This window comes from Balearica regulorum, chromosome 3, assembly GCF_011004875.1.
Source record: "Balearica regulorum gibbericeps isolate bBalReg1 chromosome 3, bBalReg1.pri, whole genome shotgun sequence".
NCBI lineage: Eukaryota > Metazoa > Chordata > Aves > Gruiformes > Gruidae > Balearica > Balearica regulorum.
This window is the reverse complement of record NC_046186.1, coordinates 65419414-65447354: the sequence shown is the minus strand read 5'-3', so window position 1 is coordinate 65447354 and position 27941 is coordinate 65419414. Positions and strand designations below refer to the sequence as shown.

Sequence of the window (27941 nt, the reverse complement as noted above, 5' to 3'; positions counted from 1 at the left end):
CCAGTCAAGAGAAGAAGAGGGAAAGAAGAACACACACTGTTAGCTGTCTGGTATTTATTACTTTTTAATACAGAGAAGTCACAACAAAATATTCTCTAACAACACACGCAAATGATATCATAACCAATTATTTTAGTTTCATCAACATTCATTTGCTATGTACATATTCTTCCATCTGCAAAAGTGCAATCCAAGAATGTCTCAACAAGAAACCTTTATGGACAAGTATATTTTTGACGGGTTTTCTCACCAGTGGCCTTACAACATGTTTGTCCTCGGTTACCTGGTACAGCAAAATGAAGAGTACGGGGGGGGGGGGGGGGGAAGAAAAAAAGAAAGAAATTGGGTTAGATGCCTCCCTTGTAGGAATAATCCCTATTTTCCCAACTAAATTCATTATGAATACACTGGAGATGTTAATGCAAATAGACTATAGGATAGTCTATGGGCTCGCTATAGAACACTGTAGTTTTAATGACTCCGCAGCATTAGACAGAACAAGAATTTCAGGCTGTTCACCTTGGTAGATGTCAAATTAAATTTCAGCATGTAAAAGATGTCCACTGTGTTAGTTACAGTTATCAAAATTTACCTTTAAACATCCTACTGATGGCTGAATTAATTTTTACACATCCAAAATATGAAGTCTATCATCTAAATGCAAGCCTCTCCTATGGAAAACAGAGTTAACTACTGGAAAGAAAAGCATTTGCACATGCAACTCCTATTACTATCGCAAGGAGTATCGTGCACTTAAGAAGAGTAGAATGAACCTCCAAATCCAGAGGACTGTATTCTCCTTTACAAAACATATTTCAGGCACAATTTAATCTGACCATAGGCCAGATTAAAAAGAACACACAGCATCAGAAAAATGAAAGGTGATGAAGAGTAAACTTTAGCCAAACAAGCAAAGCCAGCAGCTCCCTAGCTAAGGAAATTATTTCCCTTTTGACACATGTAAAAGCTCATGACTACTTCCAGTGCTCGTCAAGACAGATAGCAAAACAACTGTAGTCTAGTTTAACCTCTTAGGTAGCCATTAGGTCCCAAAGAAGTTACCTCTGCCTTCCTACTTATGCAAAGCGCAGCTGAAACTCTCATGGCCAAAGAGTAGGCCTGACTGCTTGACTGGAATCTGATGCATGTTACAAAAAAATACCACATTTTGCAGTAACGCAAGCCCAGTTTTCAGTACCAGCAAGAAGCAGGGAAAGCATTGTCTACAAATTAGGGACAATTTACTTCAGAGTGAAAGTTCAGAGGAATCTTTCTGTAGCTCAGCTGGTTTACATCGAGGACCATTTTTAGAGTGCTAGATGTGCTTTGCAAGATAATAGGCATTTCCTCAAGCAGTAGATAAGACTCAACAGCAGAATTAAAAGGAAAAGCTAATGGAGAACTAAATTGTTTTCTTGGATAGATTTGTACATAACTCATTGTTACTGTTAAGACTTTAAATATGCTTTCCACTTCCCATTTTCTCAGTCGTCTCCTGTATTCTTGGCTTTGACTTGAATATACTTGTATAGCCTTTCATACACTTGTGTTTTTAAAGCTGGCCAAATTCCCTTTTTCCATGTCTACTCATTCTCGATTGTCACACCTACATATCTGAAGAGGCATCTCCGTACTTAATGAACAGAATTATAAATTAAGCTAATCTAAGGAAAGCAAATGAACAAGTATTTAGAAGGGCTCCAGATCCCACTTCTCGCCTACTATGTGCATTGTACAGTGACACCTCCCCTGACCAAGTGCATGAAAAAGTGGGTACACAACACCATGTAGCCGATGTGCGAATCAACACCCTAGACTCATGGCATGAGTGACTATCACTCAAGGCCAAACACTACAGCTACAGATGTATGCCTTAATTTTTCTCATTACAGGACCTTTGTCTTTGATGCGTGATTTCAGGCCGCTGGAACAATCTAGTCGTTGTCTGTCTGGTCTGGTTCTGCCAGGCAACACAACTCCAAACCGTGTTAGCCACCTTAACTCCATCAGGCTGCTCTATGTACCATCGAAGTTGAAGGGCTCATCCTCCCCAAGGAGTTAATTCAAATTATAATTTGATTGTTCTCCATAAGGGAAGTCTACACTGCACAGATAACCAGGTTTTATCTGCTAGACATCTGTTTCCAGCCCTGGTATGCCTGGGCCAGCTCCTGCTCCTATGGGCAATGGTTACAGTGCTGGTCCCACTGCAGCTGGGCTTGGTGTAACTTGGTTTGCGGTAGCCACGCCAGGACAGTGTTAGAAGTCTTCCAAGCTCCTTCCCATAGTTTTCTTTAAGAAGGAAAGAGGTTTTCCCAAAACTGTCACAAACAGGGAACAACTGCACAAAACCCCAAGGATGCGCTCCAGACCCAAAACCAAGCCCAGGAACGAGGACAGGAGGGGAGTGCCAGTGACGAAGGCTACCACAGCCTTCAGACCAGCAGCAGATCACCAGTGTAACTGTACAAGATAGTCCAGATGCAAAAACCATTAACGTGAGCTGGCTGGCTTCTACGGACATTACCACTCAAGTCAGCAGTAAGTCATCTGGGCCAACATAAGCCCTCTACACAGCTCGAGTATTACTCGAAGAGTGGCTAATGTTAAAAGGAGCTAATTCTGCAGTGAAGACAGCCAGGAAATAAAACTGTGAACTCGGCATTTTTATGCACAAAGAAACATCGATATTCAGTTTGAGTTTTATGTGCACATTAATTTCTTAACTTAGCAGAAAGTATAATTCTCAGTCCAGCATAAGAAATGCTTTTTTGGCTTCTGACTTTTTTGTTTTCTTTCCCAGGGTGGCAGAGTATCAGGGCCATTTTCAAGATCACAATTTCAACAGATACACTCTTTAAAAAGATTCTAATTTGGGAAAACAAAGACAATTCATAAGAAACAAAAAATAATCCCACCTCATAAACAGAAACAAAACCCACACCTCTCGAGTGGACAAACACTCCATAAATACACTATGGAGAAAAGGAAAAAAAAAAAAAAAGAAAAGAAAAAGACCCTCCCCTAAATCTCAATTGGCTTGAGAAACCAAGCAAAAGATTAATGACCTATTTTAAAAGTTTTACTTAAGAAACAGCGAAATGGGAACCAAGAAACGACTGCAGAGTCTACAGGGCCAAGCACTCTGATGTAAATTCACTGCCTAATGCACTGTCTTTTATATACAGCAGAGGCATGTAGAAAGCAAATACACTAAGTTTGCTTTCTTAAAAAGTCTCCCAAGTTTTTAGGTCCTGGACTTAATGCGATTTTGAAAGACAAAGGTGCAGCAATTAATTGTTTTAGAAAACGATGCCATGTTTCACACTCAGTACCCCTCAGCTCTTACAGGTCTGACAGCCCAGATCCCACTTCATGGTCCTCCTTCCACACCAGTCACACCAGTCTGCAGCAGGCAGCAAAGCCTCAGCCCCAGCAGACACATACAAACGCATCCCCATTCAGCTCAGCCTGTTCCTTCCCTAAAAGGTGTGTGAAGAAACACCTTTAAATAAAGCATTTTAAGGTTCCCAGCTTGTTTTGGTATGAACAGATGACCCGACTGGGCACATGACAGCCCCGGTGGAAGCAGCATTATCGCTGTATGGTCCATCAGTGAGGGCAACGTACATCAAACACCCACAGCAGGAATATGCTATGCCAAAAAAAAAAAAAATTCATTTCAAGATTGCATTTTCTGGCATACATTTACATTCACTTGTCACAACACCTTAGTGTACACCATCTTGGGAAATCTGAAAGAAAGTCTGCTGAGGTGACTGGCAGCACCCGTGGTAGCAGCTCCTGTGCCCATGGGAACTGATGCGAAAGGCTGAATGAATTCAACAGTAACAGGACAGTTTCTTTCCAAGGATTTCCCATTTCCATCAAGGTGGAGGGACAACAACCCTACACAATTACCCACTTTCCAACCGGACATATGTCTCTGTCCTGTACGTCTCCCCACGCCCTTCCTATAAACTGTATTACAATTATACAAAAAAATAAAACCGAATCATTTTTAGCTGAACTTTACCCCACACTCGGGATATATTCAAAGGCCATTAAATTGGCTTACCTCCAACCTTCACAGAGATCTTGTCAGGAGGATTCTGGTTTTAACAACATGTATATATACATATTAATATGTACACAGACAAAGAAGCTGCTCTTTCAGTTAGAAAAGAAATTAATTTCATCACAGAATGAATCCTATAAAAAGATATGTAATAAAGTTGAAATACCCATAAAATAGCTATTACTAAAGCAAAGCTTTCGTCAATAAGCCTCCAAAACTTTAAATGAAGAAAATGGCTTCACGAAGTGGTAGTCTAGATTTCCACAGTGAGGACACTGCTGGACGTTGCTGTATTCAGAGAAATACTGCATGCCAATCCGTACATCTATTACTGGCTTCCCGCAGTGCTTACAGTTCAGCCGAGCCTGTAAAAAACAAAGAAACAAACAAAAAAACCCGTTTTGAAACAACAAAACTCGCCTTCGTTCCTCGTCTCTGAAAAAGAGCATCACACGCAGCCCCCCACCCTGCCCTCCCCAGCCGGAGAGGGGTAAGTCAGGAAACTGGCAGTAACGGGATCTGCTGGTAAGGACACTCCTCACCCGGACTGGTAACTCACAGGCATACTCAATGCTTTTCACATGAAATACCACCACCAAATACTGGACAGTAAGCTACCTCCCACTCTGACTGAAGGGAGGTAGAGAATTTCAAACTTTATAGAGACACACGATTGGTTTGTGTCGATTGATCCCTGAACCAATTCCTCAATCCCCAGCAGAAGAAGTGCTGTCTCAATAAATTATAAATGAAGCCCCAAAGCCAAGAGAGAAATTTTACATTTGTGCCATGCAAATGAACGGCTTAGGTTGAGGTTTAAACATCATCTGTCTATGAAATATATCAGCATTTTAATCTTTTGGTTTAACAAATGTATAACTTGATCTACTGTATCAGCATGGCATGGTAGTGTATCACTTTAGGTAACTACTTAAACATTTATAATACATATCAGGTTAGACAAACTAAACATCACTTCAAGCACACAAACTATTCTACAAAATCCAACTGAGATAGGACCGACATTAACGGGGTGGATAGGAGAAACAATTAAAGGTCAAGGGTGAGGACAGACAGAGCTATTAATGTTCAGCAGTAACAAAAAAAAGTAAGTCTTCAGAAGAAATCTAGCTGAGAAACCCAGCCCGTCTGATGTAAAGAAACCAACAGGCGGTGTGAAAGCTCAGCAGGCTGTTTGAAATACTCAAGAAAAGCAGAAGGGATTTGAGACCGTAAAGGAGTTTGAGAGTAAAGGTGGCAAATGAGCAGCGAGGGTCTGAGCTGTATCATAGCTGAACCTCGCAGCCCAATATGCTAATGAAAGCTTCAGCTCTTCACTGAAGAGAACAAAACATTATTTTCTGTGGCAATCTTGATTTAAGGAATTTTCCTGAGATGAGGAGAGGAAGAAATTATTAAAGTATTATCGCTGTTGAGACAAGACTCCAAAACAAACAAACCATTAGCTCCACAGCCATCTGCTCTGCAGAAATTCTAAGAAATACAATCTAGCAGGGCACGGATTTGTATCAGCTTTTTAACCAGTGTTGTTTTCCCCTTTGCTACTGTCCAGCACATCAGCTATCTGCTAGTAACCTGACAGTGGCTGCAGCTCATTATCCTATATGCACATTTGTGATGTCTCCTTAAATATTTTGAAATAAGGTATGAAATTATTCAAAATAGAAATTAGCAAGGCAATTTGGAGTTAAATTATATACCATATTTAAATGTCATGCCTCTGTACGCACAGAATCATCTGTAACAATCACGGTGAAACAATAATGTGTATTATCTGGCAATCACAGTCACTGCAGCTAATGATTTCATAGTCAGTTCTATTACTTACCATGTACTGTCACACTGTCCATTAATCATATAATTAAGGCTCCTGTATAATGAGACCTTAATTCTTGTCTTGTACATTCAACAGAAGCAATTCAGATTTGAATTTCCTGGCTTTTACAGAGCTAGCAAGTCAGCATCAGTGTTTCATCTTTAAAAGTCTCTATTTCAAAAAAAAAAAGTTACAGTCTCAAGAGGCATTACATTTAGAGGTAACATCTCTGTCTTCAGTTATAATTGTTATCAATGTCACTTCATCCAATAGCAGCAATTCCACTAGTCTTTTGAGCAATGTATTTTGGTATATATGTTAAATTTAAAATCGAATGGCATTTTGCATTTTGACAAAACTGTCTTTTAGATTGCTCTTAAGCTCGCACAATAGCATGAAATGATCGTACTTGGAATGAATGCATCTCTGCGAGGCTCCTGTTCTCACCCAGTAACACCACCCGCGTGTCGAAGGCAACAGCCCGCTCCTGAGCATCCCGAATGGACCACCGAGCCATTCCCAAATGCTTTCTCCCTGGCCAGTCTACCCTCACCTACACAACAAAAGTGCTCTGCCCATCACAGGGACAATTTCTCTTGTGTGCTGACCACTCTGCTGCCTCAGGCACGTCTCCAGTCTGGAGTAACCCCAGGCCTTGGCTCTTTCTCACCCAAGGTACAGATGAGGTGAGCATTTAATGAAAAACTAAGCTGCTTCACGCTGTGGTGGAGTACCATCAGCAGAATCAGTCACAGCAAAGGTTAAGGAGATCTGGGTAATCTCCAAGCACAAAGACTCTTTGAACCTCTCCGTTCCCTTGGCTTTTTTGCTACTATTATGACAGAGCACAATTGAAGCAACTAAAAGAAACTTGAATACATGAAACATCTGCTCAAAATGTGCAATTGTTATTAAAATACTACTGGAATTATATCTGATGCCAAACATACTTGCTAGTGATCATCCAAAGCATCATATTTAATTGTGAATGCATTTAAAGGGGCTTTATCTAAAAACATAACTATTAACCACTGACCATTGCACTGGCTTTTGCCTAGCTATCGGCCTTTGTGCCTCGTACATTAAGACACAGTGACAAGGACCCAGTCAGCTGTCTTGTACTGCACTCCTAGGTACAGGCTGGAAAAGAAGGATGGAAGAGGGGAAGGGAGAAGAGAAACACAAACCTTGCCTTTATTTGTCATCAGTTGGAATTTTACCTTAGGACTCTTATTTACATACGGTACTAACCTGACAACAGGGAGATGCTGCCAGAATATCGTAGGTATACATAGTTCCCAGCTGATGCCAGCTTCCATCCCATCGGGACTTGCACTTAATGCAGATAATTTTGTGAACCCCTTCTAAGCAGTCTACACAAACAGCATAGAGGTGCATAAGCCTTCCTGTGGACAGGAAAGACACTTCTTAAGGAGACTAGAACAGAAGATTAACACAGACATTTCCCGTAATGTATTATCTTCCCTTTAGTGACACAAATCACACCTTCTTAATTTTTTTTTTTTTTTTAAGAAAGGGTGAATGATAAATTAAAAAATGTTTCTCTATGGGAAATACAGAGGGCTTGACTGAAGCTATTTTCCATGGATGCAAAACTCAGGAATTAGTCATCGCCCTGCCCACCCACCCCCTTCCTCCATTTGCTGGTAGACCTGAGCAAAATATTTTCTAAAAGGAGTTGCTGAAGCTCCATGAACAGATGCCAGGTTAAGCTATATGATCAGCTGCAGTGTTTCCAAAACTGGGATTGTGCCCTAGCTTCATCCACACCTGACAGAAGAAGTGGAGAAGTGTTGAAGCTTATTAGCAAGCTGGGTACAGATTCATTTAACAACTTGCCAAAATCTTCCAGCAAAGAGGGAGCTAAGGACCTAATATTCCTCATGGAAAAAAGCAACAGCCAGAAGAGCAATTTTCTTTCACGTACTTTTTCCTGACAATTCTTTATAGTAAGTATATCTTTAAACATTATATATTACACATACACAGACTTTAACATGCCATTCAAAACTATGAATCTACTGAGTTCTATCGTGACCTTAGGCTCTGTACTCACAATCACCTTCTAAACCTGAGTTATACTGACTTCCATAAAAACCAAGTGGCTCGGACTTGAAAATGAAATATTTTCTCTACATAAATGTTACTAAACTCACCGACGCACAATCCAAGATGCAAATTTTACACAAAACAAAAAGCCCTACACAAATTGCAAAGAGCTGGCATCCAGATTATGCCCTATTTGTAGTGACTGAATCCATCTGTAGTTTAATAGTTGGCTATTAAAAGTGGGCTGACACAGAGTACTAATTCTGTAATATACCATATTTTGCACTGCCAGACAAAACAAAGTTAAGAAGCAATGGAGTTAGAGATCAGCTTCAAAACAGAACTCCATATAATACATGTTTCTTTTAGAATGCAATTTGTGCTCTTTAGCATCTAAATACTGAACAATCACAACCTGTAATTTAAAGAAGATACACATCTTGTACCCTTTCTAAATAAAAGGGAATAAAATATTAACAATTTATGATTAGTCCGTACCAGACACTTTCAAAATTAATTGTTTAACTTGTTTTGTATTTTAAGCCAACTATTTTAGAAAAATTAGAAGAAAACCCAGATTCTTCTGAAAATATATATATATACACAAAATAAACTTGCTAGTATGAGCTGGTAAAAATTGAGTCATTCCACATTGACGTGTTCGGCTCTAGAAAATGTGATGAGGCTAAAGTGCAAATATAATTAACTCTGTTCCTCAAGTGAATGCTCGAGATTGGAGACGTTCAAATAATTCCACATACAGAAGTTTGGTGTCATGCAGGAAGATAAAATAATTTTCCCCATTTGAAGTTCTGCACTGTTCCTGCACATTAAAATACTGCATTCTCCCACTGCCTAATTTTCAGGATCCTTGTTATATAGGAAATGAGGCACCTGATATCTTAAATATGCCTGAAATAAAAGAAGTGATTTTCTGTACTGAAGAGAAAATAACACCCTGGATCAGCACCTTGCAAGCTTAATTTCATTTCAAAACCAAACCATTTTACCCAGGACAAGGAGGTAAAAATTTTAACAAGTAATTATTCACAGCATCTTGTCTGAGCAAGTTTTTCAGATGTACCATCCAATGGGTAAGGAGCAATTAATTTAAAAAAAAATAGTTATTTTGCAGAGTTTCATTCTTAGTGGCAAATGTTAGCAAGTGACGAGTTTCACTATTACTAAACCAGCTATCAGTATTGATGAAATCACAAACACATTGTGCATGCCTCCCCACAAAAGCAAGTAAGTATTGTTATCTCATATACGTATATGCTGTTCATCCTGGAGATTTTTTAGCTTGTATGTTTGCCTATCACTTTTTCTCCTTCAAGTACATTAGGCAAGACACAAACAATAATGTTAGCATGAATACAGCTTAGTGACTTAATGCACAGTGATATAAAGAAGAAAAAAAAATACAAAGTTTGTTGAGCAAAGGAATGTTACATAACACGTATTATGAGCATGCATGGGATATAACAGATTTATAAAGGAGAGAAACTTAAATGTTAAAATACCTTTCGGTAATGCCTTCCCAACAGCCCTTTCAATGTATAACCCTACGTTTTTGAACACCAAAGTACGAATACTTTCTCTAACTTATTCTAGCCATGCTGGCTGCCAGCAGGCTGCAGGACAGGCATGTTTTGCTGTGTACCCCCCTGATCACTTGCTTTGGGACACAGCTTTCAGGAAAAGCTGAAGCTCATCCTAGCCCTCGTCCGTCTGTTCCTCTAGGAGGAGGAAAGCAATACATGCCTTGGTCTCAACTCAGCTCGGAGCTGGGATGTGATCAGGATGCAGCCCAAACAGGTGGGAGTTTGGAAATAAGTCTAAATCCCCTACTACAACATTGCTGCTTCAATTCACCATATTAAGCACTTACTTTTGCTATGTCCAACCTCTCCAGACCAGTGTTAACATAGGCCAGACTATAGTCCTTTACAGGTTAAAAAAAAAGTTTGCTATAAAACAAAACTGATATTCTCTAGTCTGAAAGCAGGTGAGAGGCATCTCATCTCACTGGTGGTACAAATATAACTTTCACCCATGCTACAGCACAGCATGCTTAAATTTAAAAAGTTGTTTAAAATGTTGATGTATATCTTGTAGTAAAGCTCACAACAGATAAATCAGCATGCACACGCTGCAGAACAGAGTGGCTGGAAAACCTTCCCGTGGTCTACCTAGAAACTGGATGAGAAATCTCTTAGCTGTAAACCCAAACACAAGGCACAGATCTTTCTACACGGCATTTGTTCCTTGTAATCCCCTCCTAAGTGTTTCAATTTGATCCACGTGATAATTTGGACATGACTTCAAGCTTTACAGAACTACTTAAAAATGCAGAATTGGGATGAAAAATCTAAAATGGGGGGTCAGGGCACAGAAGGCAGTTCCATCATTTAATGAAGCCTAGGATGACTGACAGACAACCTGTACCTTGAAGGTGACAGGGAACATCATATTCAATCTCATCATGTCTCGATGGGCTAAGGAACAGGGTCCCATCCACCAGCGGAAACTGTTCAAACACTGGCAGCGCCCTGTGGCATAGCGCACAGTTTACAACGTTCCTGTGGCTGGCACTAAGAGCAGCAAGGATAAACTTCCGAAGGTCCTCCCCTTGGCCCACCTGGGCATCGTCTTCCATCCGCACATGGAAAGTATTCAATTTATGCCTGGGGATGTGAGTAAGCAGCTCAGACAGATCGAGCCTTCTCAAAAACTGCACAGGGGCATCGAAGTGTCCTGATCTATGTGCTTGCAAACCAGCTGCCCCGTAATCAAAATGTGCATTCCTGAACATGCCCCCACCAGCCATGTTCTTCTTATGGGGCTCCAGGTGAATGGCATTCTTCAAAAACTCTCCTAAGTATCGTGAGGAACGAGGGCCGCTGAAATGCGTGGGGGCAAGAATAGAGTAGCCGGTGGGCGGGGACTGGCCAGGAGAGACGCAAGGCGAACGAACAGCGTAGCTGCCACCCATGACGCCCTTCTCCTGGGAGTTCTGCCTGTCCATCGAATGCCTTCGCTGGAGGTCATGACTCAAGCCTTTCTGCGGCTTGTTGGCCGGCCTGCCCTTTTTGGCCTCCTCTGCTGACTCTGCCATCGATCTTCCCGTGCTCTTCTCCAACACTGATTTCTTCTTCTTATCATCCTGCATTCGCTTCACCTGGTACCAGTCAGTGTCCTTCTTCAGGTGACCCTGCCCACACCGACAGGAGCAAAAGCGAAAAGCCAGGTCATATCCCTTCTTCGTCCACATGTTCTGGCGACACTGCTTTTCGTTCCAGCTCCTGGCTCTGCCAATGCAGTTGAACTGGACGAGAATGCTGCTTTCCCACTCGTAGAAGCACTGAAGGTGCATCCAGGTGCTGTACGGACAATGCTCGTTGTTGCATATAACCTTCTGGTAGTCATCCTTCTCAAGGTCCACCGGCCTTCCAAAGCTACAGATCAGTGGAGTAGCACAAGGGGCTTCTGTGGAAGATGATAAAACAGATACATTAGTAACTTAATGGGCTGGTTATTACAATACTTCTTTAAATGCCGCGCCAAATACGCATGGGAGCTCTTACTCATGATCTGTATTATTGAAGGGCCCCACAAGCACTCGCTCTGGGTCAGGGCAAAAAGTAGTCTTTGCCAAAAAAAAGTTAAGTACGTGAAAGGAGATATGGAAATGAAGGAATAAGGAAACAAAATGACATTACAGTTTGCTTAACATTCAAAGCCAGAGCACCTCTGAAGCATTAGCCCTCCGCAAGGGTTTGCGGATACAGTTGCAAAGGCTTTAAGAAGGAAGGAGAAAGCTTTGTGGATGTTTCTGGAGGGTTGCTTTGAAGCCTGAGAGGCAACATGGAGAGAACACACAGAGACGCTTGTTTGAAAAACAAGGAGGCAATACAGCCTGGCTTTGTGATCACAGGGAGAGGCAGGAATTGATCTTTGGGACTGAGCAAGAGACAACAGCTAGGGAGAGGAAGAGGAAGCAGAGGACTTTGAAAAGCAAGACAAACAGCTGATGATCCTAGTGCAGAAAGGAGGGCCTTCATTACATTGCTGAGGCAAATACAGGCTATACTACCATCACTGACCCACTGGATAGCTAAATTTCACAAAGGAATGAGTTCTGCAACACAGACAGGTTAAAAAAACAAATGCCACTTGGTGTTTTATCAGCAAAGTAGCAGCCTTTGCTATATCCTTGGGCAAAGAACAGTTTATTTCAATTCTCTCCCTGCAACAATATCAGCTTCTACACAACAATGTTCTACAAAAAAATGTTCATTTATGGACCAATGACATCTTCCCCTCCCTTGCTGAAGTACCACAGACTACAAACTACTCCCATTTCTGGCTGCTCAGTTGCAGCTGGGAGGCACAGAAAGGACAGGAAATTTTCAGTTGGAGTTTCTACTCCATCTTAAGAGTTTCTAATTATGCAGTTTTTAGCTGCTTAGTCAAGTATTACAAATATTTCTCCTCTGTATTTCTGACTTCCTACTTCCTCCACTTCACCAAAAAATACTGCTCTGGAAGGGCTGGCAGGCTGCCTTTTAACCTCTGTAGTGCTGCCTGCAAACACAAGCAGGCTTCTTCAGGGTCCTCCCCAGCCAAGTGCTGCCTCACCCCGTGCAAAACAGAGCAAACAGCTCCTCGCAGTTCCCCAGTCTCAGCCAGAGCTCCAGGACTTGCAGAAGAGGTACACCGAGCCTTGTGAAGAGAGGCTGCCCTGATCCAGGGGTTTTTTGCCTTGGGACTTCAAATTTCTATCTGATAAGCAGGGGAAAAAAAAAAACCACACTCCGTTGCATTGCTTTTAATCCCGTTCTTGTCACTGCTAGCACAAATAATACAACATAATTTGCAGTGGGATGATAGGTTTTATGCTGCTACTTTCACTTTTACTCAGACTCTCAGTAATAGACACACTACCCATCATCACCTGTCCTACAGCAACAATACACAAATCAAACGCTTTACCACGATAGATCTTTGCCATGCTAGTGGCTTTACCCCTTCCCAACAAGTTTTTGTTAAAAGGCTATAACCAAACAAAATTTTCAAGGTTACCTTCAGTAAATTCAAGATTAAGGCAGCTCTTAAGACTTATTTACCCAGAAAAGATGGGCACAAAGAGTACAAGAGAATATTCCTGAGCCATTCCCCAGAAGATGCCACATCCTTTATCTCATTCTCTGCCTCTGATTATAATGCCAGAAGCGGCACAGTTGCAAGGAGAATCTTCTGCAATATCCTTCCTTGAGGGACTAGACTATAAACTGCAATCAAGGCACATTCCTGAAAACGTTCTCTTAAAGCAAAACAAATAACAACAAAAAAGCCTATTTCATTTCAAAATATGGACTTGTTCAGTCGTTAAAGACAAATTAGCAAATTGGAGAGAATAGACATAAGAGAGGCACTTTGGGACTCTTTGGAAGTTCCTTCTATACATGTGACACCTATATTCTTACTAGTTGTCTCAGGTCTCTGAAAAGCCCACTAAGAACATGCAGGTTTTGAGATGTCTTTGAGAAGCATGAATTTTATTGGCTCCCAATGACTAATTTTTCTCCATGTTTTTTTACTGTGTGTTATTGAGTATAGCGTCGCTGGCCAAGAGCAAAAGTGAATGATAACTTATCTGCTTTGAAACAAAATCTGCCATTTCAGAGAGTTCTCCCACCCACTCTCCCGGACTTTGATTCAAGTCACACTATGCCACACCATGCCACACCAACCATCTCTGCAAAGCTCTCCCTCGTTGTCAGTCATTCTTTCATCATATTTAGGATCTGAAAGTATAGTTTGCAATTATAGCATCCTCATGCAATTTATCTCCAAGAAGTCAGTTAAACTGAAACCATTAAAGGCAAATCATCACAAGTCACATGTGCAGCAAGATACCAATATGAACAGTTCTCACTTATGCATTTCCTGTATTCATCTATTTTGGTACACATTCCTTTCCACCACTGCCAGGAGACAGGAAGAAAGAACATGCCAAAAATCCACTTATGCTCCCCCTGTGTTTCAGAGTGTAAATGTTCTAACAGTCGCAGGTATAATTATAGCTGACAACCGAGAAAGTGACTATACAGACAAGTCTAGAAATCTCCACTTTAGAATAAAGACTTTACACTTGTTCATCCATACTGGCATAGTTAACTGACTAAAAAAGAAAAGTGTTTCCTTAATTAGTCTTGGAACGTGTTTTGGGGTTTGGATGCAAAAACATATGATCTCTAGCCTCCTGAGAAGTTGTCCTGGTTTCGGCAGGGAGAGAGTTGATTTTTTTTCTGGCAGCTGGTGCAGTGCTGTGTTTGGGATTGAGGATGAGAATAATGTTGATAACACACTGATGTTTTAGTTGTTGCCAAGCAGTCAAGGACTCTTCAGCTTCTCATACTGCCCTGCCAACAAGAAGGCAAGGGGTGCCCAAGAAGCTGGGAGGGGACATGGCCAGGGCAGCTGACCCAAACTGGCCACAGGGATATTCCATACCATATGATGTCATGTTCCATTTATAACTGGAGGTGAGCTGAGAGGCTGGGCAGCTGGGGGTCTTGCAGAGCATCAAGTTTGGGTGGTGAGAAATTGTGCTGTTCATCACATGTTTTGCATTTATTATTATTATTACTCTCCTTTTTGTGTTTGTCCTATTAAACTGTATTTTATCTCAACCCACAAGTTTTCTCACTTTCACTCTTCCAATTCTCTCCCCCATCCCATCAAGGCGGGGGGTTGAGCGAGCAGCTGTGTGGTGCTCAGCTGCCAGTCAGGGCTAAACCACAACAGAAGTTTACAGCCTCTTATGTGGATAAAAAAAGTCAATTAATAAAATAAGTGGTTGAAATACAGAAAAAAACCCCACAGCCTGTGTATTCCACAGAACGTGTTCACAATTGTTTGATTATGATCATGTACTGGATATCTAGAGGCTACCGTAAAGGTGATTTTCAACAGATTTTTTTCCCCCTTTTCCCTGGTTGGTCAATGGAAGGACTGCAGAATGGGATTTTCTCCAGCTTCTCATTGAGAACTCACGGATGCCAGATTACCTGAGGAATTTCCCATACAGCGTAACTATGAGCAAGAAAAATCTTCAAGTTTTGGACAGCAATGTCTTTTTCAAAATTTAAGTTAACTAGATGACTACAAAGTTTTCAGACATTCCCACATCTGACCTTCTGTCTACTCAGTGTGAATTGGCCGGTCACACAATCACCATAGCAAAAGCAGGTCTACAGCAGCTGGAAGAAAGCAACAGAGCAAAGAAGAGCCTTCTCGCACACAAAAGACTCCACTGAATTGATAAATGGTGGCACTGAGAAAACATCATTGCTAAGGGCAGAAGCTGGTCCCTACTCACCTCTTCCGGGGACTCACCTGATAGAATCACAGAATCATAGAATAGTAGGGGTTGGAAGGAACCTCTGGAGATCATCTAGTCAACCCCCTCTGCTAAAGCAGGATCACCTACAGCATGTTGCACAGCATCGTGTCCAAGCAGGTTTTGAATATCTCCAGAGAAGGAGACTCCACAACCTCTCTGGGCAGCCTGTTCCAGTGCTCTGTCACCTTCAAAGTGAAGATTTTCCTTATACTGAGATGGAACTTCCTGTGTTCCTGCTCGTGCCCATTGCCTCTTGTCCTGTCACTGGGCACCACTGAGAAGAGTCTGGCCCTTTCCTCTGGACATCCACCCTTTAGATATTTATAAGCGTTGATGAGATCCCCTCTCAGTCTTCTCTTCTCTAGGCTAAACAGACCCAGCTCTCACAGCCTTTCCTCATGAGAGAGATGCTCCAGTCCCCTCATCATCTCTGTAGCCCTCCGCTGGACTCTCTCCAGTAGTTCCCTGTCTTTCTTGAACTGGGGAGCCCAGAACTGGACACAGTACTCCAGTGGTATCCTGGGGCGCATTAAGAAGACCGTGGCCAGCAGGTCAAGGGAGGTTATCCTCCTGCTCTACTCTGCCCTGGTGAGGCCACATCCTTCTTAATGCGCCCCAGGATACCACTGGCCTTCCTGGCCACAAGGGCACACTGCTGGCTCATGGTTAACTTGTTGTCCACCAGGACTCCCAGGTCCTTCTCTGCAGCACTGCTTCCCAGCAGGTCAACCCCTAACCTGCACTGTTGCCTGGGGTTATTCCTCCCTAAATTTCACTACTTCCTGACATTTCACTACTGTCACTGCAGTAGCATAGGAAATACTCTAGAAAACCAACAGGTCTCTCTGCCATGTTGCCATGCTCCACAGCAAGGTTAATGCCAGTCAAGGCACCTGCTGTCACTGATACAGGTTTGTTATCACGAAGTCTGCTGATTTGGAGAAGGTCTTCATAAAACTGCTGCAGTATTTCCACAACAGAAACTGAAGAGCCCAGCATGGCTAATGAAAGTTTTCTCAGTAGAAAGCTCTACCACTTCTGTAGTATCCCCATATTTAAGAAAGCAGAAAACTCCACTACGTGAAAAGCATATAGAAACCTCAAGCCAACATTTGGTTCTGCCTCATATTTCGAATTCCAGCAGGTCTATGTGTGCAAAACAGACTGTGCAGGACTGAACATCCCTTGCAGACTTCTCTCCATTCGTGTCTCCTGCCAAACATAATCATGCCACATGTTCCTACATAAAGAATAAACGAGAAACAGAAAACAAAGCAATTTTTTGTGCAACTTTCCCAGTTCACAGCAACAGATATGCCTTAGGAGTGAAAGAGCCAGCATTCCAACCACTTAGTATGGAAGCCACATTAGCAAATGTGAAGAGCTCTTCCCATCAATTCACACCCTTCAAACTGCTCTGGGTTATTTAATCATCATCTTATAAATGAGACAAAGCACTTATTACAGAATTACAAAACTTTAAAAATTCTTGTTACCAAGCTCTTCTATTTCCCATTAATTAGAAATGCATTTTGAGATTATTCTTCAAAAAGTCAGAGCCAGAATCATCATATTAATGTTTTATGATAACAGTACAACGATTACTGTCAAGAGAGACAATAAAGGGGAGTAAATAGAAATTCACATGGCCAAACTGCCCATCCACACCTGCAGCCCAAAGCTGGTTTGTCACCTAAATATAATCTGCTTCCAAGTAGCTAATAGCTCAACATATTTCCGGTTTCCAAAGTTATGAAATTGAACTTCAGGAAAAATGAAAGATTACTAGGTATCAGAGCAGCATCCGTTCTCCCAACAGACCTTTCTGAAATAACGCCCAAACGACCATAAAAATATCTCTATTTTACCTCTTGGTTTCAAGATGGTTTTCACAGCCTAAGAGAACAAAACAAGACAGCATGCAGTTTTGTGTAGCAGAACAGCTTCAACGTTTAGACACAAGTGCCTGGCTGTAACAGACAGGCTGCCAAGCTGCAACTGCAATTGCACACTGCTTCTCTCAAGAAGTTGTATTTCCACATAAAAAATATAAATGTTTTCTCATATTCCACTGTAGTGATTTTGATCAGTAATTCTGAAAATAGTTACAAGTGGCAGCACATAAATGTCCTTTAAAACAGAAATAACATACAACATTCCAAACAAACGTACATTTGAGCAAAGATAGCTCATTGTTTAAACGAGGTTATGTTTTATTTTTGACAGTACTACCATAAAATTAACTTTTATTTCAAAAATAAGAACATGATGGAAGACTGCAAGGAAGGTGGTTTGGGTGTTTGGCTTTTTCTCAATTTTTCCATTCAGGTTTATAAACATCAATAAAACCCAGGAATGGAAACAGACAGTTGAGATAAACCTCCTTCAACAAAACCCACATCAACCCGGTTTCTACATTTTAATAAAAAAGAAAGAGGGCTTATGAAGACCACCCTTCCATTTCATGACCCAAACGAAAGCAGCAGAACAACGGCTGCCTGAGGAACTTCCCTTTGGTGAAGTAAATGGAGGAGAATGTTGTTTACTTCTGTTTACACACCCACCATAAAACCGATGATGTACCCAGCAAGCCAAATGCAGTGACTCCACGGCTTCAGTTTCATGACTGCTTTCATTTGTTCTAAGTCCTCAATGTGGATGCCTAAAGCAAAATTCGCTCTTTCCCCCACCACGTTCCCACCCATTATCTGTTGTGTTAAGCACTAAAGTTTTTCAGTAAGTGGACAGAAACAGATAATTATTTCCTATGCTTGTCAGTGTAGGTTTCAGATCACTGCAGACTTAGGATCGCTGGTAAAGCTCAAGGGAGGTGTTAAGCATGTGAGGCTGGGGGCAGAGGAGGGAGAAGCATGGCGGCTGTGGAAGGTGCAGCCCTATTATCATCTTAAAACAAACGTCAGGTGACAGTAGGTTATTATGGATCTGGAAAAAGAAATTACCTAAAAAAAAAAAAAAAAGTAAGGTCTTGGCACTGGATCAGCTGCAAGACACTACAGCTTCTTTTTGGTCCACTGTTACTCTAGCATCTCATCATCTAAGTCAAGGACACTTTACTTGCCAGCACATTACCTAGGCCAGAAAGGGTACCTGTGGGGGATACGGTTTGCAAATCAAGTGCTTTAACCTCTACTACTGCTGTCCCACGAACAGTGCTCTCTTCACAACTCTACACAGCTAGGAATTGTTCACTCTGCCAGCTTGAACCAGAGCTGAGTCATTTCTGTGGAAGGCTACTCCCTACCAACCATCTGCCTGAATCTTCTGAATTTCCTCTGCCATCAGCATAGCTTTATTTTAATTGAAGTCATACAACATTATCGTGCTAATACTGTAATGCAGCTGTAGAAAATAAACCACCATCACAACAACAACACAGACTGAAGAGAAAACTTGTGTTAATCGTCCAATGTGCTTGCTTTGGTGAACCTTGGAATGCAATCTAATGCTCAAAAGATTACCAGGACATGACAAAATAGTATTGCCATGTGTGTAACTTGTTAAATAGTACACATAATAACAGCAATACAGAAATGATCAGCCACCTTCCTAAGAGCCTGAATGCAGCAGCAAGAATGCAATGGGAAAAAATGTTTCACAATTGGATCCAAAAGGCAGGCTTGGATCTTCAGTGCAGCAACAACAACAAATAACAGCTGACAAACAGTAAGAGAAGTCTTTCAAAACAGCTCAGCTCATGTCTTATATTGATAACACTCACTGATGATGACTGATGTCTCTCCAAAACTTCTTAAGCAATCTTTGCAGACTGATCTAGACGAACGCTTCCAGCCATTCTCCAGGAGGGAGGGGAAAAAAACACGACAGCAGTACCTGATAAGTCGCCTAAATCACAGGCTTTCTCCTCTGTCACGAGACTCCCTCTTATGTTCTTGGAAAGAGAAGCCAAGGCCAGCAGCTCATCTTCAGTGAGCAACAGACAGAGCTCAGGCTGGCATGCCACCCACCGCAGACCCACCTGAACTGCCCTCTGAGAGCCACTGACTCCAGACAACGCCTCATCACAACGGGAGTCTGGCTGATAGCTTTCCACATGTAAGCAGCTACATATTGACAATTATGTGCCAATCTGGAGCTCAATCCTACCCCCAAGGACCAAGTAGCTGCAGTCAATATTTCCATTCAGAAGGGACTTAAAAGAGAACAAAGCTGTAACGCAGCCCGGCTCTCCTTGGCATGCTTACCCCATGTGCAAGATGCCACTAGTTCTATTGGGTGAGTAATCACATCACCTTCCCCTAGAAAAGATTTCAGGTAATTTGGAGCTGCTAAACCCTAGTTCACCTGGGAATTCAGATGACGAGACTCCTGGAGGGCTCAGTAGGTGCTAGAACCACCTCCATGCATCTCATTTACGCTGACTTCACACGTGGCCTCCAAGGGAGTCTTTTCACAAAAAAAACACAAAACCAAACCAAACCTGAGAAAGGTCTAGCAACTACACAGCAGTGGGAAGATGCCGTGGAAATCATGAAGGCTTAACTCATACTGGCCACGCTAACACCTTCAAACTTACAGCACAGTCATAGCTAGTGCTTGTTTATGAAATCAGCAATTACCATGTGATACAAAGTCAGTTATCTGCGGTTCTTATTCAACCACCTGTTCCCAGCTCAGCCATCAACTCACCAAAGTCAGTCATAAAGTCAAGAGCAAAAGTACAAAGTAAGGAGGACAGGCACATGTGCACAATAGTTTTGCAGTTTGCTCACACAGCCATCTGTGCTCCAAGCTGGACCAACTGCCTACACGGCTGAAACCCATCATGAGAATTCACACGCTCTTGTAGAAGTCACCATAATCTGTACAGTTATCATCTAGCCAACTTATTTCCATTTAATACTTGTCATCCAAACACAGAGAACAACTCAATCACCAGCTTTGGTTTTTGCTTCGGATGTACAGACTGTCTCTACATAGGAGAAATCTTGCCCTGGTTTGTGCTGTAATACCGTCAATCCAATTGAAAATATCACCAGTTCACCATACCCAGGAGAACAGGCCTGAGCCTCTACCTGTATCAGCACCAGGACAGCTAATGCCAGTGTGCTCATACTCCCGTGTGAATTCTGAGTTGGCTTAACCAGGTCAGGTGACGATCGGTCCTCCATGCCACAAGCAATCATGCCCAGGCCAAGAATACTCCTTGCACTCCTCAGCCTAGGGTGGATTTTTCTGGTCACTTCTATCATGGTGAATGCAGAGACTAGTGACTATCTCAAGACTGGTGGGCATTAATGTGTTTTGAACACTGGCTATTGCTTTGTCTGCGCATGAATCATCCTCACAGAAAAGCATTTACACCATTAAATTATCCCACTGTACCCTTCCAAGAGCTTTTAATACCTTGAAACATAACAGAAAACTAACCCTGATGCCTCAAGAACCAGACATCCTAATAACTAAAGCAGATTCTAATGCACCTGCCCTAGCAAGTTTTCAGTGGCAAACTCCAACTCATGCTGGGAATAAAGAGACAAATGTGGCAAGCAGTAGATGCCCTAATACCAAGCACGGATATAAACACCGCAGGCTGGACTTGCCCAGATTCAGAGCCAGCTAGCCACCAGACCCAGTCCAAAAGCACAAGAAGGGAAGAGAAAAAGGAGAAAAGGTTGAATCAAGTGGTATCAGTACCGCTTCTTGTTTCAAGTCTAGGGATGTTTGTGTCATTGGTCTATCCTTCCCAAGTTTCAGTATGACAGACAGTATTTGTATTTCCCACGCTAAAGGCTGAAGAAGCTGGTAGAAACTCAGTGGGAAACAGGAGATGCAGTCACCCTAGCTGCAGTACCCAGCATATCAGGTCCAATAGACACCTCCCTCACGATGCTGTGCTGGCTCCCGGCCCTGCCCGTGTGCCGTCCGTGGCATCTGTGCAGCACACAGAGATCTCGACTGTGCGCTGCTCCCAAAACGGGTACGGGTAGCACAGACGTGGAGATGGGGAGTGCCAAGCACACTCAATAGCCAGGCTCTGACTGAAGCTACCTCCTCTCCCAGCAGGCATTCAAGGCAGGAACAACAGCAATATCCCTCTCAAGCCCTGGAAAGAGGACCGATAGACTCTACCACTGTAAGAGAGCAAGAGATAAAGGTTAAAGTGAATGCTCTCAAGATAAATGTCACTAAAGTCTACCAGGAAATGCCAGTGCTCCACTCAAAATCCTGCAAGCTTTCAAAACGGAATTACCCACTCCAGTGACTAGATTACTGCTTCAAGAGGCCTCTTTGAAATTATTTGAATTTCTATCAAAACTGTTTAAAGAAAGCCCATGCCCTACTAATGCTGTTGTAATTAAGATACCTTGAAGATTAGCTAGAATATTTTCCTGTGAGCTGGATGCAAGGTTTACCTCTGTTTTTTCCCCTCACATACACTGCAATAAGAAAAGCAGAGAAGGATGGATGTCTGGGAGTCATCACGATACTTTAATATCAAAGGCTGTCTCAATATGCAAGGCTGTAAGTGAGGCTGAAGAAAACGTACAAATGTCTCCAAGGACTAGAAATCATTTTGTCACTACTTGTTAGCTCACTGGGAGGAAGAAATGGGATGAATACAGAAAAAGTAAAGCAATCAGTTCAAAAACTGTATTTCCTCATATGAAACCTAACAAACATCAAGCCCAACCCTTACTCATGCAAGTGCTACACTTGAGCAAATGACTAATCACATGAACACAGAACACTGTCAGGGCACCGATAACCATTTTGATAGCAAATAACTGTTAGAAAAAATTAAATGGGTGTGCACTTGCTTGCATGAAAGGATAGTATTTATTTCATTCAGTAACACCATAGACATGATTCCTTTTGCAAAGATATGCAGAACATGAATTGCATTTGCTAGAAAAGCATGTAATTGCATAGTTTTAAAAATTGTGAAAGGAACATGAAAGTTCTTTTGAACCCAATTTGCATTGATAGAGACAGTGAAATTTGCATTCAATTGATTTCTGCAGTTAGAAGAACTCAATGGAATTATGAAGCAAAATGGTTTTCCTTTAGAAAATTAATAGGTATTAAATTTTGTAGTCACTGCAACAGAATAGAAACTTCATTTTCCAGGTGGTCTCACTGACATCAATGGGACTCCATCAAGCTAAGTAACAAGAAGGTGCCAATACTGAGCATCACTAGTGTGCCAAACTGGAATTGGATGTTACATGCAACAGGGAACATCTGACAGCCAAATATTAATCCATGCTTAAATACTATAGCAATTCATGCTCTAAAAATACATTTTTCAATTAAATATTGCACTGACAAATTTTCTGGCCCTCTTCAACTGTCCCACCTCCAGGATATTTTTTTTTTTTAAATCTTAATTGCTGGCCAGTCATAGCTTTCAATACATTAGTCACTGTTGTGCTGACTGATTTTCTTCTTCATACGCTTGTCCTACATTAGTATTTTTATTTGAAAGTAAATCAGTCTTACAAATCTGTGAAACTCAGGTGAAGAGTGTGCAAAAGCACAGCTGACCATTTCAAACTCGGGTAACTACAGACAAGCTCTGAGCCAGGCCAGCACGGTGGGCACTGCTTGCACAACCCCTCGGCTGCTGCGGCAGGAATTCCACTCCTGAGAACCCACGCTCCAGTGAGACCAACAGCAACCACCTCCACCAGCTCCCCCCACAGCCTTTTTTTCTCCTGAAGGACTCTCATGCGCAGGGACCCTGTACAAATCTGACCTCTGGCAACTCCACCTGACAACCCACCAACTCACCAGCTCTGCCACTTTTGCAGTTCAAAGGCTCACCTATGCCGGAGGGGGAAAAGTATGGTCTTAAAACAGGTGGCAAATCACTGTAGGACAGTGATTTAGAGACAGCTATGCCATATTTTTTTAGGATAATTTAGCCGGCTACAATGAACCCCATGTTAAAGGGAAAAAGCACAGATACGGAGAGCTAGCTTCTCTTTTTCTCTCATATTCTCATGGGACCAATGCTGGAGAAACTAGAGGGACAAGGGGATGAAGCAAGATGCTAAGATAGCGACCATCAAGAGGATCTTGGGTCAACTGGACAATGAGACCAAGAAGGGAAACAAGGCAAATAAAATGGATGGAAGAAAGAATTTTAGGGTCAGAAGCAACCATACAGAGAGACCAGAGTAAGAAGTTTATAGGCTAAAGGGATAAATTGGCCAGAGCTGACAGTGTAAAAGTGCCCAGGCTCAGCAAGGCAGAAACGGAGAAGGAATCTGTTGCTCAGAGCCTTCAGATCTGCAGTAAACCCTGTGGATATTCGTCTTCTGCTGCTCAGGGCAAAGTATCCACAAAATGTCTTGTCCCCTCATGCTCTTTATGCCTGCAGATTAAGATAACCAAGTATTGCCATTGAGATCCCTGGTAATCCACAAGGCTGGAGTCAGTGAGGTACGTGCACCGTCCCATGGAGCTGCTGGTATAATTTTGCATGACGACAGCTCAAATTTTCCAGTTCGGTTAAGTAACCCAGAAAATTAGCTAGAAAATCAAAAATTTGTTAGGAATACCACTCAACCACTCTGAAGACAGGGAATCTGAGAAATGAGGCTTTCTGTGACATCAAATTTCAGTTTCCCTGCTCACTGCAATCCTGTTAAATTAGTCCGCTCCCCTCCACACGATCTGTGCCTCATTCAGTGCAGAAAATGGATGCATTTTGGTCAAGAAAGATTAATGTATCCTATACAGAATTCCTGCTTGGTCTGATGGAAGAGATAGGAAAGGAAGGCACAGCTACAAAAGGTGAATCCTCCTTCTGGGCATCATCCCAACACCTCCTGAAAAGTTACAGTGCAAAATGAAGAGAAGCCATCACATCTGGTCAGTGGTTATGATCTCCACCTTCCCAACTCCCACAGCCAGACATGGAAGTCGAGAACTCTCTAACCATAGTTTGAGCTCTGAACATGCAAAAATTAAAACATCGCCAAAAAAAACATGAATAAATGCCCTCTTGGGGCAGGGGAAAAATCAGCCTCAGTCATCATGCCAAAAATCGACTGAGAATTTGAAGGAAAACTGCACAGGGATTGAAGATAAATTTGTCAAAATGTAAAAGGGAACAACATCTTTACACTCTAACAGAGTGCTATAACGACAGTTCCATATTACATGGCACCACTAGTCTGAGCTGCATGGAGAAGCCCAGAGGAAATTAAAAATTCTGTTTCATTATGGCACATGGATGGGGGGCAGAAACAATACATGGACCACATAATGAACTGTGAAGACTTCAAAAAAATATCTGAACCACTATCCCTTCCCGAATCAAGTAGAGTCCTGATGGGACTGCGTAATTAGGTTGTCACATTGACATCATGAGGCAAAGCCAAGGTTTGCACAGACAATCTTAATTTTGCAATTATTAAATCTGCTGCTTTCATCTCTACATACTTCTGTCTTGGTATATTAATGAAAGAAAACAGGTTATGAAAGAAAAGAGGTTATGTTATTATGATCATCTACTGCTTTTCCAGGGTAAAGATAGAGTAGGAGAGCGATAATACCAGCCACATGCAAATTACTCTAGAACAATATACAGTGACCATGCAGGAGAGAAGAGCGAGCCCGGAGACGAGGGACCCCCAGGACTGGCGAGCCTGGGCAGCACGAGTCACAGCATGCAGCTGCACGGTCCAAAAGCAGCACAGCAAAGAGACTCCCTGCACCCAGCACACTTAATCTGCAACCCAGATAATCTCCCATGAATAATCGAGAGTTGACTGCATACAGCAGAACTCTATTAACCTCACAACTCACTGCAGCAGGCCACGTCCTCCATAAACTGCTTAGTGATCAAGCAACCATAAGTGCACAGCCTCTTACAAACATCTTGAGTCCAGTAATGGGATACTTGCCTCCAAGGCCCTGGCTATACTACATAGCTTCATTTCAGATTCATCAGTTTTGAAGACCTGGGGGAATCCATCATCATCATCTTATCTTTTCCTTGCACATGAGAGCCGGATTCCCAGCTCTGTAGCACGACAGGAGCAGTTTCTCCTTCCATCTCCTGAACCAAAACTGTTGAAAGCTTTGGACTTACCAGTGAGAATACAATTTACGAAACTTTCAGCTCAGGATTATCTGATGGACAGTAGCCAACATAAAATAAAGCTAGCAATCACATCTACTCCTCCAGCCTCTATGATTATCTGAAACGAAAGGTACGACTAGACGCAATGATCCAGTCGAGGCAAAGATCAGGTGTGCTTGCCAGGCACTTACAGCAAATGCCGAAGCCAATGTTGTACCTCTGTTGTGAGGGAGAAAAAAAGGCGGGGGGCACAGGACACAGGGACTTGACAAAAGAGTCAGGGATGTTTCTGACCACTGAAGTCATACGGAAGCAGGGAGGGAGAGAATAAAGGAGCATCTCAGGTTAGTTCTCAGAAAGGCAGCCTCAGCTTCTGAGGAAGCTAGCCAGCCCTGAGGAAGGACACATGAAGTACCTGGGGGACGCAGTCTTACAGCTGAAGATGACTGACAACCTGCCCAGCTAACAAGCTGTACCACTACCAGTGTTCACTGGCATCACCTTCAGTGACATCTGCACAAGGAACAACACTTCATTATCCCCATGCAAAGCAGACGCGCCAGACAGGCACTTCTGATTTCACTTGTGTCTTAGCAAAAAAAATTGGAAAACACTGCCCACCTCAAAAACTAAATACAAGCCAACAGCGTCACATATGAGACACCACCTGTAAAGCAAATGTCATGCTTGTTACATCACCGGACTGAAGTCATGACAAAAATGCTCTGGAAATTCTCTTACTCCTGCTAACCTTTCTTTTTTTCTCCACTTGTTGACTCAAAACAAATAGTCAAAAAAAACCCCCAAACCCAAAACAAGAAACCCAAAAGGGAAATTCTAAGCATTCTCCATGATTTTCTGGAGTAAATAATACTCTTATAAAAGCAGTCTGGCAAAGACCTTGTGAGCTAAAGTGATTCGTAATTAATTGCTAATATTTCTAAGGCAAAGTTTCCATTAAATAATACACGGGAATCAGACATCTTGAAAACCAAAGTAAGATTCTTGGAACTACCTTTGGCTCACAGCAGCCAGGCAAAATTACTGCCACAAAGTATAAAACCAGTTGTAGCTACCCTCCCCTTTTTCCAAAGCATGGAGAGTAAAAAGCTGAAGTCCAACTTGGGAGTGGAAAAAAGTCAAGAGTAGGGACTATGCACCTCAGTTTGTAAATCTAACAGCAGACCTAAGATGGGGGGGGCGGGGGTGCACTGGCTTAGCAAAAAGTGTAATAAAATCCTAGCTTACCTTTAGTTTTAGCCTGAAATATCATTCTGCAGCAAAACTATCTCTAGACATGGATAGCAATGCAAGTTTCTGCAAGAAAACACCTCACCAAATTTGCTCTGAACCAAAAACCTACCCACCAACCAAAGGCAGCATAAAATGGTTGATGAAAAGTGAGTCTATTACCTTGACAAACCCAACTGCTGTAAAACGACAAATAAAACGGACCGAAAAGTAGGACTCCATTTTTAATTGTGCTAAAATAAAGTCGGGATTTTTCAACTCGGCACCGAATAAGCCGAGACGCGGCCGGGGCCGGCAGGCGCTGCACCTCCCGACCGCCGCCGGGGATGCGCTCTGCCCTCCCGACCGCGCTCCCGGGCGGGCGGCCCCCGCGACTGTCCGCAGCTACGGCAGCCGGGCGCTGCGGGGCAGGCAGGCTCGCACCGCCTTCAGCACCGCCGCCGCGGAGGCTCCCGCCCTCCGGCGGGTCACCGGGCGGGGACACCCCGGCGAGCAGCCCCCGCCCCGCCGCGCATTTCGGGGAGATCCCGGCGGCAGCAGCGCCCGCGCAGGGGCCCCGGCGGGCGCCCGCCCCTCGCCTCCCCCGGCCCCGCCACCGCCCCCCAGCCGCACGCCCGCACATCCCCTCTTGCCGGGCGCTCCCCCGCCCCGCCAGGCCCCCCCGCGCCGCCCACACGCCCCTCAGCCGCCGCCTGCGCCACCGCGGGCCGCGGAAGGCCGCGGGGCCCGGCCCGCCGCCCGCCGCTCACCGCTCTTGACGTCTCCGGGCGCCGCGCCGCCCGCGGCCGCAGCGCCGCCCGCTCCGCCGCCCGCCCCGCCGCCGCCGCCCGCCGCCGCCGCTCCGGCTCCGCCGCCAGCCGCGGCTCCGCCGCCCGCTGCCGCCGCGGCTCCGCCGCCCGCCGCCGCCCCGTTCTCCTGCTCGTCGCCGCTGCTGTTGGCGCGCTTGTTCTTCTTGCCCTTGCCGCCCTTCTGGTTCGGCATCGCGGGCCCGGCCGCCGCCGCGGCGGGGCGGGCGGCGGCGGCGGCTGCGGAAGGCGCCGCCGCCGCTACCTCCGGCTCATGGCGGGGCCGCGGCGGCCGCGCTGCGCTGCGCCGCGCCCGCGGTGGGCGGCGGGGCCCGGGGGGCCGGGACGGGGAGGGCGAAAGGCGTGTCCCGCTCGGCCGGCCGCCACCGCCCCGCTTCCTCCCGGAGCAGGCGCGGGCGCTGGCGGCAGCGGGA

At 43.6% G+C, this 27941-nt stretch overlaps 1 protein-coding gene across 4 annotated transcripts; it reads right to left on the bottom strand.

Annotated features, from left to right (window-relative positions):
• Positions 1-39: 39 nt before the first annotated feature.
• HECA (hdc homolog, cell cycle regulator) lies at positions 40-27940 on the bottom strand. 4 transcript variants are annotated; one of them, XR_012834546.1, is made up of 5 exons: positions 27472-27937; positions 10434-11474; positions 7167-7321; positions 3731-4443; positions 40-283 (listed from the first exon to the last, which is right to left on the bottom strand). XR_012834546.1 is itself a non-coding variant. In XM_075748230.1 (4 exons), exons 1-4 carry the CDS (start codon positions 27701-27703, stop codon positions 4279-4281), a joined length of 1593 nt encoding a protein of 530 aa, XP_075604345.1. In that variant the 5' UTR covers positions 27704-27937; the 3' UTR covers positions 40-4278. The 4 variants fall into 4 exon arrangements, 2 of the variants coding, with proteins under 2 accessions (XP_075604345.1, XP_075604347.1); XR_012834547.1 differs by lacking the exon at positions 40-283 and adding an exon at positions 5928-6086 and having other exon boundaries at positions 4304-4443; positions 27472-27939; XM_075748230.1 differs by having other exon boundaries at positions 40-4443.
• Position 27941: the final 1 nt, after the last annotated feature.